This window comes from Telopea speciosissima, chromosome 8 (genome assembly GCF_018873765.1).
Source record: "Telopea speciosissima isolate NSW1024214 ecotype Mountain lineage chromosome 8, Tspe_v1, whole genome shotgun sequence".
In the NCBI taxonomy this organism is placed as follows: domain Eukaryota; kingdom Viridiplantae; phylum Streptophyta; class Magnoliopsida; order Proteales; family Proteaceae; genus Telopea; species Telopea speciosissima.
Genome location: NC_057923.1, coordinates 64,772,516 through 64,788,807, shown reverse-complemented (window position 1 = coordinate 64,788,807; position 16,292 = coordinate 64,772,516). Strand labels below are relative to the sequence as shown.

General features: G+C 44.0%; 1 protein-coding gene across 2 annotated transcripts in view; it reads left to right on the top strand.

The window, feature by feature from the left end:
- LOC122672219 (chromatin structure-remodeling complex protein BSH) overlaps positions 1-16,292 on the top strand; it is a 40,645-nt gene that overhangs the window by 19,941 nt on the left and 4,412 nt on the right. The window contains exon 4 of one of the 2 annotated variants that reach the window (XM_043869713.1): positions 16,146-16,211. In XM_043869713.1, coding sequence (XP_043725648.1) covers positions 16,146-16,211 — 66 coding nt within the window. Of the gene's footprint in view, positions 1-16,139; positions 16,212-16,292 lie in introns of both variants that reach the window. The other variant, XM_043869712.1, reaches the window with a different exon arrangement.

Sequence of the window (16,292 nt, the reverse complement as noted above, 5' to 3'; positions counted from 1 at the left end):
TACTTCTTGTGTTGTAGCTTCCATGCTTTCAACTTGTTTGTGGTTTTTAGCTTGATCCATCATACCCTCCTTGAGACTTGATTCTTCATTTAACTTGTGCTATCATCTCTTCTTTGAGCTTTTATAGATTGTTAGTATAATGATATGTTTGTTTTGGCATATGTTTATTATCATCATTCATCAAAACTTATAAAGAGGGATTAGGTAAATATGTATTTTCCAACAGAAGGGATAGGAGGAGGGGGTTGGGGATAGATGTAGGGGTTTCAATTGGTTTGGTTCCTTAACTGTTCCATCACTAAGGGGTTAGGACCAGAACCGGACCAATAAGCTAATCGGTTCCAAACTTGAGATCCAGGACCATTAACTAATGGGTGGGCCGGTTCCGGTCCTAAACAGTTCCAAGAAGTCCAAAATAAAAAAAGTCTCTTAACACATGGTACATATATTTAATAATATTATAATAAGACACTAATTTCAATCACATGAGATATGCTTCATTTTTTCCCCTCAAATCACAGAATTAGTCTATATTACCTCTTGTTTTGTATTAATTAATATGTAGGAACACCATCACCTTCATAAGTTAGAATTATTTTAAAGTATGTTATTAAGTTAGCATTCCCAAATGGACCTTTAAATTTACAGCTAAATCTTTGGTAAAATAGTATATGAGACAAGTGGCACCAGCCAAAATTGAAAGACAAAAAAAAAAAAAAAGGGGGGGTTGACCTTAGCTCTCATTACCTTTGAGTCTTAAGAATTATACAATAGGATGTGAATTTGTTCCGGTTCTACCGGTTCCTAATTGGTAGATCCGGAACTGGACCAATAAGCTATTGGATGGGTTGGTTCTGGTTCCTAGCGGATCGTTTTCGATCTGGTTCCGGTTCTGGTCCAAAATTGACACCCCTAGATAGATGGCTATCTCAGCCTTGGGCCTCTCACCCAGAGCTATCTCAGCTGTTGAAACAAAGATCTCTCTCAGATCTCAAGGAAGGAACTGCAATTTTCATTGATTTCAACTGTTGAACATTACTATTGATGGCCCCTTTATATACATTGGCCAAGCTTCTCAAAAATAGAAAGTTGAAAAAAAATATTAGAAACTTGCAACCAAAAAGGAAAGAACACAAAATTAGAAAGTTCTCAAAATAGGAAATTACTTGCGTAACTTCAACTTACTAAAACAAAGACTTACTAAAAACTAACTTGTTTGCTAGTTGAACAATCAACATAGGAAATAAAAATAGACGCAAATCAGCCTTCTAGAGGCTGTAGCTGATCTCCACTCCTTGCTGCTAACTTGGTTTCTAAATAAGACAAAATAGAGGACAGATTTGGTCTTCAACTTGGGTCTTTTTGAAGTGTAGCCCAGTTCAGTTCACTTACCGGTTTGGTTCTCTATGTAACTAGATACATTGTAGTGTCTAGGTTCATTTTGTACATGTTAATTGTGATTGAGTCAATCATTCCATATTTGCAATGATCTCATATTATAAATAAAGTTGTGGCCTCTGTCATCTTGACAAGCCAAATCATTCTCTCATTCTCTGTTCTCAACTTGGTATTAGAGCCCAATCCACTTTGGGTTCAATTTTTTTTTTTCACCTAGGGTTTTCTATTTACCGCCGCCGAGGCTTCGGCCTCTCTTTCGTGCGGAATGGATAACTGAACATGTGCGAACACATGTTGCTCCACGCTAAACATCTCTGATCACTAACAATGAACGTCATTGCCGCATGTCCGCTCGTCGCCACGAATTGCAGGCTGCTGCTTGCCTCAACCTAGGGTTCCGGGCCCTCTGCCGGCCCCTATTTGATGCAGGACAAACCCTAGAAGCTAGGGAATCCCACAATAGGACAGGTTCACAGGTGTAACACCCTAGTGGGGACTTAAGGCAAGGCTGGAATTCGCACAACGCCACATTCAACATCAGACATAAAAGAACAGAATTTACTAATGGCAATCATCAATAGAAACCACATGAATGAACACCAATAGGTCTTAGGAATCAATTCTAGCAACCTATATGGTTAATTCCACAAGACTAGGTAAGTAAATTCATGGCATTACATTCAAGGGTTCAGTAGGCATGCATGGCAGTCCATATAAGATAAGAAGCCATTGATAATAAGCATTAGAAACATATACAATACCAAAACAGCACAACTAGTGTAAAATAAATACTGTTTCAGGTATGAAATTAGTGAGAAGTCATGCAAACATTATCAAAATAAAATTCTGTTTCTAGGTTCAAAGAAAGGGTGGGTTGTAGGGGTTAGGTTGGGGTTAGGGTTTCAAGGAGAAGTCTGGAAATGGGGTAGGGATGGTTAGGGACTGGTTTAGGAAGGGGAAACAAAGGGTTTTGGCTAACAGAGAAGGAGGGGAAGGGAGGGAATAATTTTTAATGGGGCTGGGGATGCTTCAGTTACAAGGACAGGGAAGGAAAAAGGGGACTACGACTGTGGGAATGGAAGGGGAGTGGTGGAGATGGTGGTTGGGTTATCTCGGTTGCACAGGGACAGGAAGGGATGGGGGTTTTGGCAGCAGCAGGGAGGGGAAGAAAGGAACCACGACAGCAGCAGGGAGTGGGGGAGAGAAGTACCACAATAGCAGGGGAACAAGAAAGAAGAGAAGGGGCAGACGTGGGGGAAAGGGAAGAGAAAGAAAGAAAGAGGAAGAGATAAGAGGGAGAGAGACCGTACCATTGAGAGGGAGGGAAATCGCAAAGGGGGAGGGGAGAGAGTCGCAACAACTGCTTCAAGTCTTTCTTTCTTCAATCGTTACTTGCAAACAAAGTCTCAATACACTTAAATAAAGACTGAATAAGTAAATACCAGAAATACCCCTAATCTAATTAAAACCTAAATAAATAACCAAAGTACCTAAAGTGCCCTCACATAACTTATAAGGTTGAATAAAAAACTGCAGAAATAAATAAATAAAACTACTAAAAACACCTTTCACTTATTTAACACAAGTCCTAAGATAAAAAGACCAAAATAACTGTAGAAGTCTAAACAGCCCCGCGCTAGCCTGTTGCCTCTGAAAGCATTGTCAAACCATAGTAACTGGCTCCGTGGTAGTCTCCTGCGCCTTTGGTAGTGGTGCACAAAGGGCCTCCGATAGTGGTGCGGCATGATGTCCCCATCAATCCTCCCCCCCCGCGAAGAATTCACCTCTGGTGAATGAAAACTCTGATAGAGCTCAAGGAGGTCGGGGTCAATGCTCTGGAAGTCATCAAATGGTATCCAAGAATTGTCCCTCGCCGGTCTTCTGCTCCACTTTACAAGGAACTCTCGTCTCCCCCTGTGGGTGGTGGATATAACTCTCTCATCAAGTACATCCTCAGTCTCTTCCGGCCTGATGGCAAAACGAGGTAAAGGAGGGGGGGGTAGTGGCAGGTAGGGTAGGGCTATATTGGCTAATGTCAAAAGGAGAGTCGTCCAATGCATCTGGGTAAGGTGAAGGTGTGGTGTCTGGGCCATGATAGGTTGCAAGGTCTTTAACATTGAATATGTTACTAATCCCCGTATCAGTTGGCAAATCAATCACATACGCACTGGCACCAAGCCTTTTGATTACCTTGAATGGGCCTGCCCCACGACCATGAAGTTTGCTCGCTCTTCCTCTAACAAACCTAGCTGGATGGATCCGGACCATTACCAAGTCGCCTTCTTCGAATTCCTGCAACCGACGGTGAACATCTGCATAAGATTTATACTGATCATTGCTAGAAGCAATCTGTTGTCTTATCTCTGCATGCAAATCATGTAAGCGCTGTGCAAAAGACTCGGCTGACTCGCTAACTCTAGAATTGACTATTGCAGGGGTAAGATCTATGGGTGCTTTAGGCTGTGTGCCCAAGCATATCTTAAAGGGGGACAGACCAGTTGACCGGTTCTTGGACATGTTATAGGCAAACTCAGCATGAGACAGGACACGATCCCAAGTACCTAGACTCTCACCTACGAGACATCGAAGAAGGTTACCAAGACTCCTATTGACAACCTCAGTCTGAGGGTGGAATGCAGGCGAAAACCGGAGTTTAGTACCTCACATGTGCAACAGGGTTCGCCAAAAATGGCTAGTGAACTTGACATCTCTGTCAGACACTATAGTGAGAGGGAGCCCATGATATTTGAAGACATTATGAAAGAATAATTTTGCCACCGCAGAAGCATCAGATGTCTTCGAACATGGAATGAAATGGGCCATCTTTGAGAATCAATCTACAACCACAAAGATCGAATCATTGCCTCTCGCAGTCTTGGGCAGACCAAGCACGAAATCCATGCTAAGGTCCTGCCACGGGGCATGGGGCACAGGCAAAGGAGTGTAAAGACCAGTGTTCTGTTTCTGTTGTTTTGCAATCTGACAAGCACGACACTGGCGAACAACTCTTGCCACATCTCTCTGTAGGCCAGGCCAATAGAATCGGTCCTCAACAAGGGGAATGGTCTTGTCTCGACCAAAATGGCCAGCAGCTCCCCCGCTATGCAATTCCCAGATCAGATGATCCCTCAGAGAAGTTCCGGGAATGCAAAGGCGGCTCCCTTTGAACAGGAACCCGTCCCTCAGAACATAATCAAGATGAGGCACCGGTGGTTCCCTGCTGAGGGAAGTAAAAACTACTCCAAAATCTAGGCAAGTGGGGTACTGGTTCTTCAACTGATCAAAACCGATAACTTGCACACTCAGACTGTGCAGGAGGGACTTCACACGACCAGATGCACTGTAAAGCTTTAATAAAGCATTGACTCGACTCAGGGCATCGGGGGCTTTGTTCTCCACCCGAGGCTTGTGCTTGAGCACAAAAGTATACTCTTGCAGAAATTCAACCCACTTGGCATGTCTGAGGTTTAGTTTCTTTTGGGAGTTCAAATATCGTAGGGCCTGATGATCGGAAAGCAGGACGAATTCCTGCAGTATCAAATAGTGTCGCCAATAGCGTAACGCTTGGACTACCGCATAGAATTCCTTATCGTATGTCGAGTATCGTTGCTTGGCTTCATTCAGTTTCTCACTGAAGTAAGCAACGGGGTGTGCTTCTTGACTAAGGACACCTCCTATTCCGACCCCTGATGCATCACAGGCTACTTCAAAAACCTTTGAGAAATCAGGTAAACGCAGAACTGGGGATTCTGTCATCGATTTCTTAATTTCCTGGAAGGCTAATGAAGCACTCTTAGTTCACTTGAACTCCCCTTTTCTGATGCAATCTGTAATGGGAGCCATGATGGAACTAAACCTGTAGATGAACCGCCTATAGAAAGTGGTTAAACCATGAAAACTTCTCACCTCACGAATAGTTATTGGTTCAGGCCACTCTACTATTGCCTTAACTTTTTCGGGGTCGGCTGACACTTCGTTCGCCGATACAACAAAACCCAAGAAAATCACCTGGTTGCTCAGAAAGGTACATTTCTTAAGATTAGCATAAAGCTTCCCTCTCAGAAGGGTTTGGAAAATCTGACTCAGGTGATCAAGGTGAGCTTCCTTGGTCTTGCTATAGATAAGAATATCATCGAAGTAGACCACAAGAAACTTCCCCATGAATGGTCGCAACACCTCCGTCATGATCCTCATGAAGGTATTGGGGGCGTTTGATAGACCAAATGGCATGACTAGCCATTCATAAAGGCCATCCTTTGTTTTAAAGACGGTCTTCCACTCATCCCCCGGTCTAAGCCTTATCTGGTGGTACCCACTCTTCAAGTCAATCTTCAAAAAGATTGTAGCGCTTGCCATCATGTCAAGCATGTCGTTAAGCCTAGGTATGGGAAACCTATACTTAATAGTAATCATATTAATGGCCCTAGTATCCACACACATACGCCACGTACCATCTTTCTTTGGCGTGAGCAAGGTGGGTACCGCACATGGGCTAAGACTCTCTCGAATGAAGCCCTTCTGGAGCAGCTCATCTCCTTGCCTTTTTAGTTCGGCATGCTCCTTGGGGTTCAGACGGTAGTGAGGTAAATTTGGCAGGGAGGAGCCTGGCACTAGATCGATAGCGTGCTGAATGTCTCCCATAGGTGGTAACTCGTCCAATAACTCCTCAGGGAACAATTGCTCAAATCTCCTCAGCAGAGGTTGTACGTCCTTGGGTGCCTCAGTAAGTAAGCGTGATACATCTGTATTACTCTGTATGGCAACCAAAGCATAGACAAACTTTGATTCTTTACACTCATTTACAAATTGCTTCTGACTTAAGATGTTGAGTGTCTTCTTAGGGGTTTGTTTGGAAGTACTACCTTTATTCTCTGGAGCTTTCACATCCTTAGGGGCACTAGGGTTCAATCGAATTTTCTTCCCGTTGAATTCGAACACAGGTGTTGGACCTTCCATAATTAGTGACATCTCTATCATATAGCCAAGGTCTCCCTAGGATGATATGGGCGACATCCATGTCTAGGACATCACACCATATTCTATCCTCATAGCCCGCAAAGTGTAAGGGGACTAAACACTTCAATGTAACGGGAATAGTGGACTGATTAACCCACGCAACCTTATAAGGCTTTGGGTGAGCCTCAGGTTTAAGCCCCATTCTGGACACAACATTTTGGGCAACCACATTCATGTAGCTCCCACTGTCGATGGCAACATGGCAGTTTTTACCCTGGTGGCAAGTATCGGTGATGAAAATATTAGTCCACCGCCAGTCATCGCTGCCCTTGGGTTGTGAGACCATGCAACGCACAACACCCAGACGAGAGATATCAACTACCTCAAGCTCATCGTCGGGTAGGGTTTGTGGTACCATGCATCGCACAACTCCTAACCTAGAAGTGTCGGTCTCCTCATCAACCTCCTCATCAGAAATGAACTCATTGGGATTATGATCATTGTAGTCACCATCCTGATCATCACCCTGATCATAATCCTCAAGATTCCCCGCATAGAGATTTCGGGTGGGGCACTCTCTAACTGCGTGTCCAATACCTTGACACTTAAAACACCGCATTTGACCTCCAACTGATGGTTTTGCTCCCAAAATACCCTTATCTTTGCTGTCAAAATTTCTTGGTGGGTTATTGGGAGGCTTTGAGGGGTTTGTGGAAGACTGTGGTGTTCTGCTGAAGCTCGAGTCTCCAGTCGAGAAACTCTTCTTCAGGGGATAGGATCTCATGGACTTTTCAATCTCTAAAGCTGTTCTAAAGGCTTGGGGAACATCACGTACCAGGTGGGGTGCCATGTGTAACTAGATCTCGAAATGGAGTCCAGTCAAGAATCTAGACAATGTCTGCTCCCGATCCTCACGAGTACAGCTCCTAATCTTTAATTCATTGAATTTAGCCATGTACTCCGTCACAGACAGCTTACCTTGCTTCAAGGAGTTCATGTCATTTAGGAGTTGCAGCCTATAGGTGATAGGCAAGAACTCCCCTTTGAGCCTTTCCTGCATTTCAGCCCAAGTAGACACTGGCTCCAGACCTTGATCATGTTCCTAGTACTACAGTTCAGTCCAAAAGTCTTGTGCGGCTCCAGTTAGTTTCATCTTAGCAAACCTGAAACGGACTTCTTCGGACATACCATAAAAATCAAAGTACCGGTCCATTTGCCTGATCTAGTCAAGCAGGACTTTGGCATCGATCTAGCCATCGTAGGAGGGTGCGTCTACCTTCACCAGCCTCCTGACATCGAATCCTCTATCATATGGCTCAAAGTCTTCATCATCCCTGTGTGGGGGGATAGTTTCTCTGAGCACGGTGCCCACGGGGAGCATGACCTCTACCCCTACCTCTACCACGACCATTTCCTAGGATGGGAACCTCTAATCTGCCTTCAGCCTCAGAGTAGGCATCATCATGTTCATTGTGGATCAGCTGCCTATCGATGCGTGGGACTGATGTTTCCACAACAGTAAGCCTCTCGGTAAGGGTATTGATGTTCCGCTCGAGGGTACGAAGGTTATCAGTGTGAGCTTCTCGAGCTTCTCTGCTGGCACGCAGCTCAGCTTGAAGTTCCCTAACTAGTGCTTCAAAGTTGGGGGGTGGATCCATAGGTTGATATAACCTACCACTACGAGTGGTCATGCAAGGGAAGACATGGGAGGTCCTAAGACACTTTGTTCCTAGAATGAAATAAAAGAAAGCTAGACTTCTAGACCATGCTCTGATACCAGGTTGATGCAGGACAAACACTAGAAGCTAGGGAATCCCACAATAGGACAGGTTCACAGGTGTAACACCCTAGTGGGGACTTAAGGCAAGGCTGGAATTCGCACAACACCACATTCAACATCAGACATAAAAGAACAGAATTTACTAATGGCAATCATCAATAGAAACCACATGAATGAACACCAATAGGTCTTAGGAATCAATTCTAGCAACCTATATGGTTAATTCCACAAGACTAGGTAAGTAAATTCATGGCATTACATTCAAGGGTTCAGTAGGCATGCATGGCAGTCCATATAAGATAAGAAGCCATTGACAATAAGCATTAGAAACATACACAATACCAAAACAGCACAACTAGTGTAAAATAAATACTGTTTCAGGTATGAAATTAGTGAGAAGTCATGCAAACATTATCAAAATAAAATTCTGTTTCTAGGTTCAAAGAAAGGGTGGGTTGTAGGGGTTAGGTTGGGGTTAGGGTTTCAAGGAGAAGTCTGGAAATGGGGTAGGGATGGTTAGGGACTGGTTTAGGAAGGGGAAACAAAGGGTTTTGGCTAACAAAGAAGGAGGGGAAGGGAGGGAATAATTTTTAATGGGGCTGGGGATGCTTCAGTTACAGGGACAGGGAAGGAAAAAGGGGACTACGACTGTGGGAATGGAAGGGGGGAGTGGTGGAGATGGTGGTTGGGTTATCTCGGTTGCACAGGGACAGGAAGGGATGGGTTTTGGCAGCAGCAGGGAGGGGAAGAAAGGAACCACGACAGCAGCAGGGAGTGGGGGAGAGAAGTACCACGATAGCAGGGGAACAAGAAAGAAGAGAAAGGGGAGACGTGGGGGAAAGGGAAGAGAAAGAAAGAAAGAGGAAGAGATAAGAGGGAGAGAGACCGTACCTTTGAGAGGGAGGGAAATCGCAAAGGGGAGGGGGAGAGAGTCGCAGCAACTGCTTCAAGTCTTTCTTTCTTCAATCGTTACTAGCAAACAAAGTCTCAATACACTTAAATAAAGACTGAATAAGTAAATACCAGAAATACCCCTAATCTAATTAAAACCCAAATAAATAACCAAAGTACCTAAAGTGCCCTCACATAAGTTATAAGGCTGAAACAAAAACTGCAGAAATAAATAAATAAAACTACTAAAAACACCTTTCACTTATTTAACACAAGTCCTTAGATAAAAAGACCAAAATAACCCTAGAAGTCTAAACAGCCCCGCGCTAGCCTGTAGCCTCTGAAAGCATCGTCGAACCATAGTAACTGGCTCCGTGGTAGTCTCCTGTGCCTTTGGTAGTGGTGCGGCATGATGTCCCCATCACTATTGCTCACCAGTCACTCTCTAGACTCCCGCCTGGTCCCCCCGACCCCCTTCCAGTCTTGCCTGGCTCTGTTGCCTTGCGCCGGCCCCCGTTTAGGTCTTCTACCACCTCCGCCTGCCCCAGCAGGCTCCGCCTGGCCCCTAGTGGCCTCCGCCACCTTCGTCTGGCCCTCTAGTTGCCTCCGCCACCTCTGCCTGGCCCCCTAGTGAACTCCACCACCTCCACTTGCCTCCAGTGGCCTTGCCGCCGCCCTCACCTGGTCTTCCAGCCTGCTGCTTTCGTTTGGCTCCTCCAGTGGCTCTGTTGCAATTGCCAGACCCTTCTCGTGGCCCTGTCGCCTTCGTTTGGCCCCTCCAGTGGCCTTACCGCACCTACCAGGCCCTTCCCGTGGTCCTTGCCGCCTCTGTCTGGACCCTAGTGGCCCTTGCTGCCTTGGCTGGCCCTCAGAGGCCCCTCCTACTTCTACCTAGGCTTTATGGCTCCTTGCCGCCTTGTCTAGGCCTCCTCGGCTCTCTACCGCCTTCATCTACACACTTGCTGCTGTGTACTTGGTGTTTTATGCCTGCTTTGTTGGCCTTCTATTTGCCTTTATGCCATGATTCGCGCTGCCCAGCCGTCTCCTCTTATTGTTGCCTTCTTCACTTGCTGCCTTGGTGACTATTGGTCTTCTATATTGCTGCTGTGCCATCACCTTGACATTCAGTGAGTGTTCCATCTCTCTTTATTATGGAAAGTCAGTAACTTCTATAGGGGAAGTAGAATGTAGTGTGGTGGGTCATCTTGGCACCCATGGCCATAACCTTACTCTCCCAATTGGACCAACAAAGTTGAATGGGTCTAACTACCTTACTTGGTCCCAAGCTTGTATGCTCACCATTCGGAGTAATGACCTCTTGGGGTACTTGACTGGTGATAACCCTAAACTGATTGACATTGGGGCTGCTAATACATGGATGGCTCGTGCTGCCCTTGTTATGTCATTTTTATTGAATTCCATGGAACCTGCAATTAATCCAAGTTTTGTTCTGTTGAACTCGGCAAAAGAATTGTGGGATGCTGTCCGGAACACATATGTGCAGTCAAACAACTATGCACAAATCTATGAGCTGCATCGATAAGTTCGGGAAACTACGCAGGAGGAGTTATCACTCCTTGCTTATTACTTCGCAACTTGTGGCAGCAGCTGGACTTCTACCTCCGGTTTCCATGGTTGACCCTACAGATGCCCGCACATTTCAGACTGAGCGTGAGATCGAACACGTCTATGATTTTCTTACTGGATTGAACCCGTGAATATGATCAGATCTGTGTCAGTGTTCTCAGCCCGGACAAGTTTTCTACCTTACTTGAGTCATACAACTTGGTTCAACATGAGGAACGCTGTCGGCCCCTTATGATGCCGACTATCACCCCTGCCCGTTCAGCTCTTGCCTCTACTCCTCAACCTGATATGACTAAACCGGCTGGTTTTGGAAAAGAGCCGGTTAAGTGTGACTACTATGGCCACCCACGTCACACAAAAGAGATCTGTTTGAAGCTTCATGGGCGTCCCAAGGGAGGGGGACGTGGTTGGAAACAGGGCACTACACGCTCTCAGGCTCATATGGCTGATGCTGGTGACTATTCTTCATCCGTGGTTTTTAATTCTTTACCCTTCTCGTTTGAACAGTTAGTAGCTCTCCAACGTATGATGGCTCAGATGGGTACTACTGCTCCTTCTATGGCATCTTCCACCTCTGCTTCGCACTTTGCCCAGTCAGGTATATTCCTTGCTTCGTCCCAGCCAAGTCCCTCTTGGCTCTTGTATTCTGGAGCCTCGGACCACATGACCAGCTCTTCGGACATGTTTAGTACATATACTCCCTGTTCTGGTAAGGACAAGGTCCGGGTTGCTGATGGATCCCTCTCTACCAATTCTGGTAAAGGCATTGTACCTTGTTCTCCTGCCATATCGCTTCACTCTATCCTTTACGTCCCTAGCCTCTGTTCTGATTTACTTTCCATATACCATCTTACTGTTGACTTAAATTGCAATGTTCACTTTTTTTTTCCCCATTCATTGTGTCTTTTGGGATCTAGTGACGGGAGCAACGATTGGATATGATAGGGTGCAAGATGGCCTCTACTACTTGGATCTAGTACTTCTTGCAACGTCTCCTCCAGTCTCTGCTCACACTCTTCGGGCTGACAATCATCTTCAACAGTTACATCAATGGCACCACCGTTTTGAGCACCCTTCTTTTCCTATTTTGCATTGTTTGTTTCCTTCCTTACTAAAACATTTTCCATAAGGAAGTTTTACTTGTGATGTGTGTGAACTGGCTAAACACACTCGTGTTTCTTATCTACCTAGTGACAATAAAAGTAGTATTGCTTTTTCTCGTATACATTTTATCTTGTGGGGACCTTCTCGTACTATTTCTCGGGGTGGGTATCTTTGGTTTATTACCTTTATTGATAATTGTACTCGTTTAACTTGGGTATATCTATTTCGGCCAAAATCCAAAGCCTTTTCTTGTTTTTGGTCTTTCCATAATTTGGTTTGGAGTCGGTTTAATACCCATGTTCGCGCCTTACGTAGTGATAATGGGACAGAATATATAGATGGTCCCTTTCTTAAGTATCTTGATGATAATGAGATTTTTTCACAAGCTTCTTGTGTTCGACTCCAGAACAAAATGGTATCCTGAAAGGAAGAACCGACATCTCCTTGAGGTTGGTTGGTCTCTTATATTTACTACCAATGTTCCTAAATTCTATTGGGGGATGCCGTTTTGACTGCTGCCTTTTTCATTAACAGGGTCCCCTCCGCTGTTCTGGACTTCAAAACCCTAGTAAGTTAGCTTCTTAACCCTGCTCTTGCTTCTCATCTTACTCCCAGAGTCTTTGGCTGTGTCTGCTTTGCTCACAACCCCTCTCCTACTCATTCCAAGTTGGACCCTCGGGCTCACATGTGCATTTTCCTTGGCTACTCTACCTCGCAAAAGGGGTAATGCTGCTATCATCCCCCTTCCAAGAATCTGTTTGTTACCATGGATGTCACCATTTATGAAGATGGACCGTTCTATCTGCCATCTCTTCAAGGGGAGAGTAATCTTGAGGAAGAGATGCCTCCATGCGAAAGTTCCCCAAGTCATCTTCTTGTCATTGATACTATTCCTTTTTAAGGGGGAGAATGCTCAGGTAACTGGTGGAAAAGAGCATATTACCTATGTTCGTTCTCGTCGCCAAGAGAAAGCTGCTCCTGCTCCTACTCCTACTTTACCATGTCCTCCTAAGCTGGTACTTGAACACACATCAGGTAACCCTTCTTCTTCTCCATCTATTGATGATCGCCTTTTGCCCTCAGAAAAGGAGTTAGATCATGCACCCAACACCCATTCTAATTTTGTTTCCTATGAATCTTTGTCTCCCACCTATCGAGCTTTTGTTTCTTCGTTATCCTCCGTGTCTTTCCCACAGGGCTGGAAAGAAGCTATGCCAGACCCAAAATGGAAGATTACCATGATAGAGGAAATACAGGCCCTGATGAAAAATGATACTTGGGAGCTTGTTCTTTGTCCTAAGGGAAAGAACCCAGTTGGGTGCAAGTGGGTGTTCAAAACAGAATGCAAATGGAAATGTGGCTCGGTACAAGACTAGATTAGCTTCCAAATGATTCATTTAGACCTATGACATTGACTACCAAGATACATTTGCCCCAGTTACAAAAATGAATTCTGTTCGAGCCCTGTTGTCTTGTGCCACACTCCTAGGGTGGAGTCTTTAGCAATTGGATGTAAAGAATGCCTTCCTCAATGGCGACCTTGAAGAGGAAGTTTACATGAACATCCCTCCTAGATTTGACTCATTTAATACAGCTGGCAAGGTCTGTCGGCTAAAAAAGTAACTCTATGGCCTAAAACAGTCTCCTCGTGCATGGTTTGATAGTTTTTAGAAAGTAATGGTCAAGTTTGGATACAAGCAGAGTAATGCTGACCACACCTTGTTTGTCAAACACAAGGATGGAAAGGTTACAGCTCTTATTGTGTATGTGGATGATATAGTAATCACCGGTGATGACGAGGTAGAAATTTCATCCCTAAAGAACCGGTTGGCAGCTGAGTTTGAAACTATGGATCTAGGACATCTCAAATACTTCTTAGGGATTGAAGTAGCCCTATCAAGCAAAGGGATCTTCATATTTCAAAGAAAGTATGTCTTAGATCTTCTTGAACAAACAAGGATGCTTGGGTGTAAACCTGTTGATTTTCCCATTGAAGTCAATCACCAACTGAGCAATCTAGGTGGGGACTCTGTAGACAAAGAAAGATACCAGGGCGTCGTAGGAAGACTGATCTATCTCTCCTACACTAGACCAGACATTACTTATACAGTGGGAATTGTTAGCCGGTTACTTCATGACCCAAAGACTGCTCATCTTGAAGCAGTATACAAAGTTCTTCGATATTTAAAGTCAGCTCCAGGGAAAGGAATCTTGTTCTCAAACAATGGAAGTCTAAAGTTGGAGTCTTCTATTGATGCTGGCTGCGTTGGCTCTATTGATGACTGAAGATCCACTTTAGTCTACTGTACATTCCTTGGTGCTAACTTGGAAGAGCAAGAAACAAGCTGTGGTTTCAAGATCCAATGCTGAGGCAGAATACACGACAATGGCATAGGGGGTTTGTGAACTCATTAACGAAACTCCTCCATCATCTTGGAATAGCACCAGAAGGGTCTATGAGATTCTACTGTGATAATAAAGCTGCAATCAGTATAGCTTATAACCCTGTTCAGCATTATAGGACAAAGCATGTTGAGATTGACATACACTTCATCAAGGAGAAGATTGAAGTAGGTATCATATGCACTTCGTTTATTCCTACTGAGAACCAACTGGCTGATGTCTTCACTAAAGGCTTAACAGTTAAATCATTCCATCTTATTGTTTCAAGTTGGCCATGCGAGTTATCTGTGTACCAACTTGCTGTGGGCATTGTTAGCTGATTCCTCCATGATCCCCGGACATCACATCTTCAAGCTGTATACCGTATATTACGATATTGGGAAAGGTCTTCTTTTCTCCAATAATGGGCATTTGAAGTTAGAAGCTTTCACTGATGTTGATTGGGTAAGGTCTATTGATGATCAGAGATCCATCTTTGGGTATTGTTCTTTCCTTGGAGGCAACCTTGTTTTATGGCGAAGCAAGAAGCAATCAGTTGTATCCCTCTCTAGTGCTGAAGCCGAGTATCGTGCAATGGCACAGGGGATTTGTGAGCTCATGTGGCTTAAGGGCCTTTTGTGTGATCTAGGAGTAACCTTTGAAGATCTTATTCTCTTTTACTGTGATAATAAGGCTGCCATAAGTATTGCTCACAATCCAATTCAGCATGATAGAATGAAGCACATTGAGATTGACAAACACTTCATCAAAGAGAAGCTATCAACTAGTTGATGTGTTTACTAAGAGTTTAAATTGTAAGGTGTTTCATCCTCTTGTTTCCAAGTTGGGCATGTTTGATATTTTTGCACCAACTTGAGGGGGAGTGTCGAGATAACTATGCCTAGTCGTTATAGATAGGGATGCTGAGTCATAGACACCTTACTTACATATTTTGTGTGGGTTGTAATTTCATTATAAATAAAGCTGACTTTTGTCATTGATTGACAAGTCGAATCATTCCCCTAATCTTTTGATTCTTAACTGAATGCAATGGTGGCGATTGGGGTCCGGGAGAGATTAAGAGGCCAGAGGACTGGACGGGGGAGTTATCTGGTAGCGGGTCTGGTAAAAGAAAATTAGATCAAGAGAGATGGTCATAGTTATCTACCCAAGGAACCATGAATCTACATGGATAGAGAGTAATTGCAGTCACAAAAAATTTCATTCAATATGCTAAAACTTGTAAATATATGGCCCTTAATTGTACGTGAAAACCAATGAATCCTATTTGGGTTCAAATTTTCCTAGTACTCCTATTCCATATGAGACCTTAATAAACCTCCTTTCTTGCTGGTTCTTCAGATAGAAGGCGACTAATAAAAATCAGAAATAGCCCCAAGGGCTGAAATATTTCCAAAACAGATCCATTTCGTTCTATTACATAAATTCCAGCTGTTGTAAACAGAAATAAAAAAAGTCACAAAAACCAATCATAGTTGCCAAATATTTCCAAAACAGATCCATTAAGGCAAATGCTCGTGCTCCTTTCTACTGCAATTTTTTCCAATTTGCTTCTTTTTGCTCCCAATCATAGTTGTCATGGCGTCTAGGTGACCCAAGGTGTTGGAGAGGGTCCAAAATCAAGCCGACACCAACAAGGCGCCTGGACTCCTAGGCGTCGCCTAGACAACTATGCTCCCAATCCTCTTCTTTGTCACAAGAATTTGGATTGGATGAGAACAATTTCAATCAGAGGTTAATTAATGCATGGTCACTGATAAGGATCTTATGCTACTAGAGCCAATGAGTAGAATATATTTGTAGTTGTATGAATGGGGTGAGGCACTTAAAAGGGTGGAGTTGTTTGAGGGAAAGATATCTTGCTGGTGAGAGAACCATGCACATTTCAGTAAATTGGATTTATTGCTCTATAATGACCTAAATTACACTGTCAACGCTATCTCAAGATTTTAGTCCAATTAAATGACAGTCGCTTCTGATTCACTGTAAAATACTTTTGATTGCCCTGTATTTGTTGCAGTCACAGCTGACAGAATTTCGATCATTGGAGGGGCAAGAAATGTACACTGGTGAGAAGCTTGTCCCTCTCAAGGTTCGTTTCAGTACAAAGCTGTAATTCTGATCTTTCTGTTATCTGTAGTTGCAAAGTTCTCTCAATTGTTTCAATAGTCGA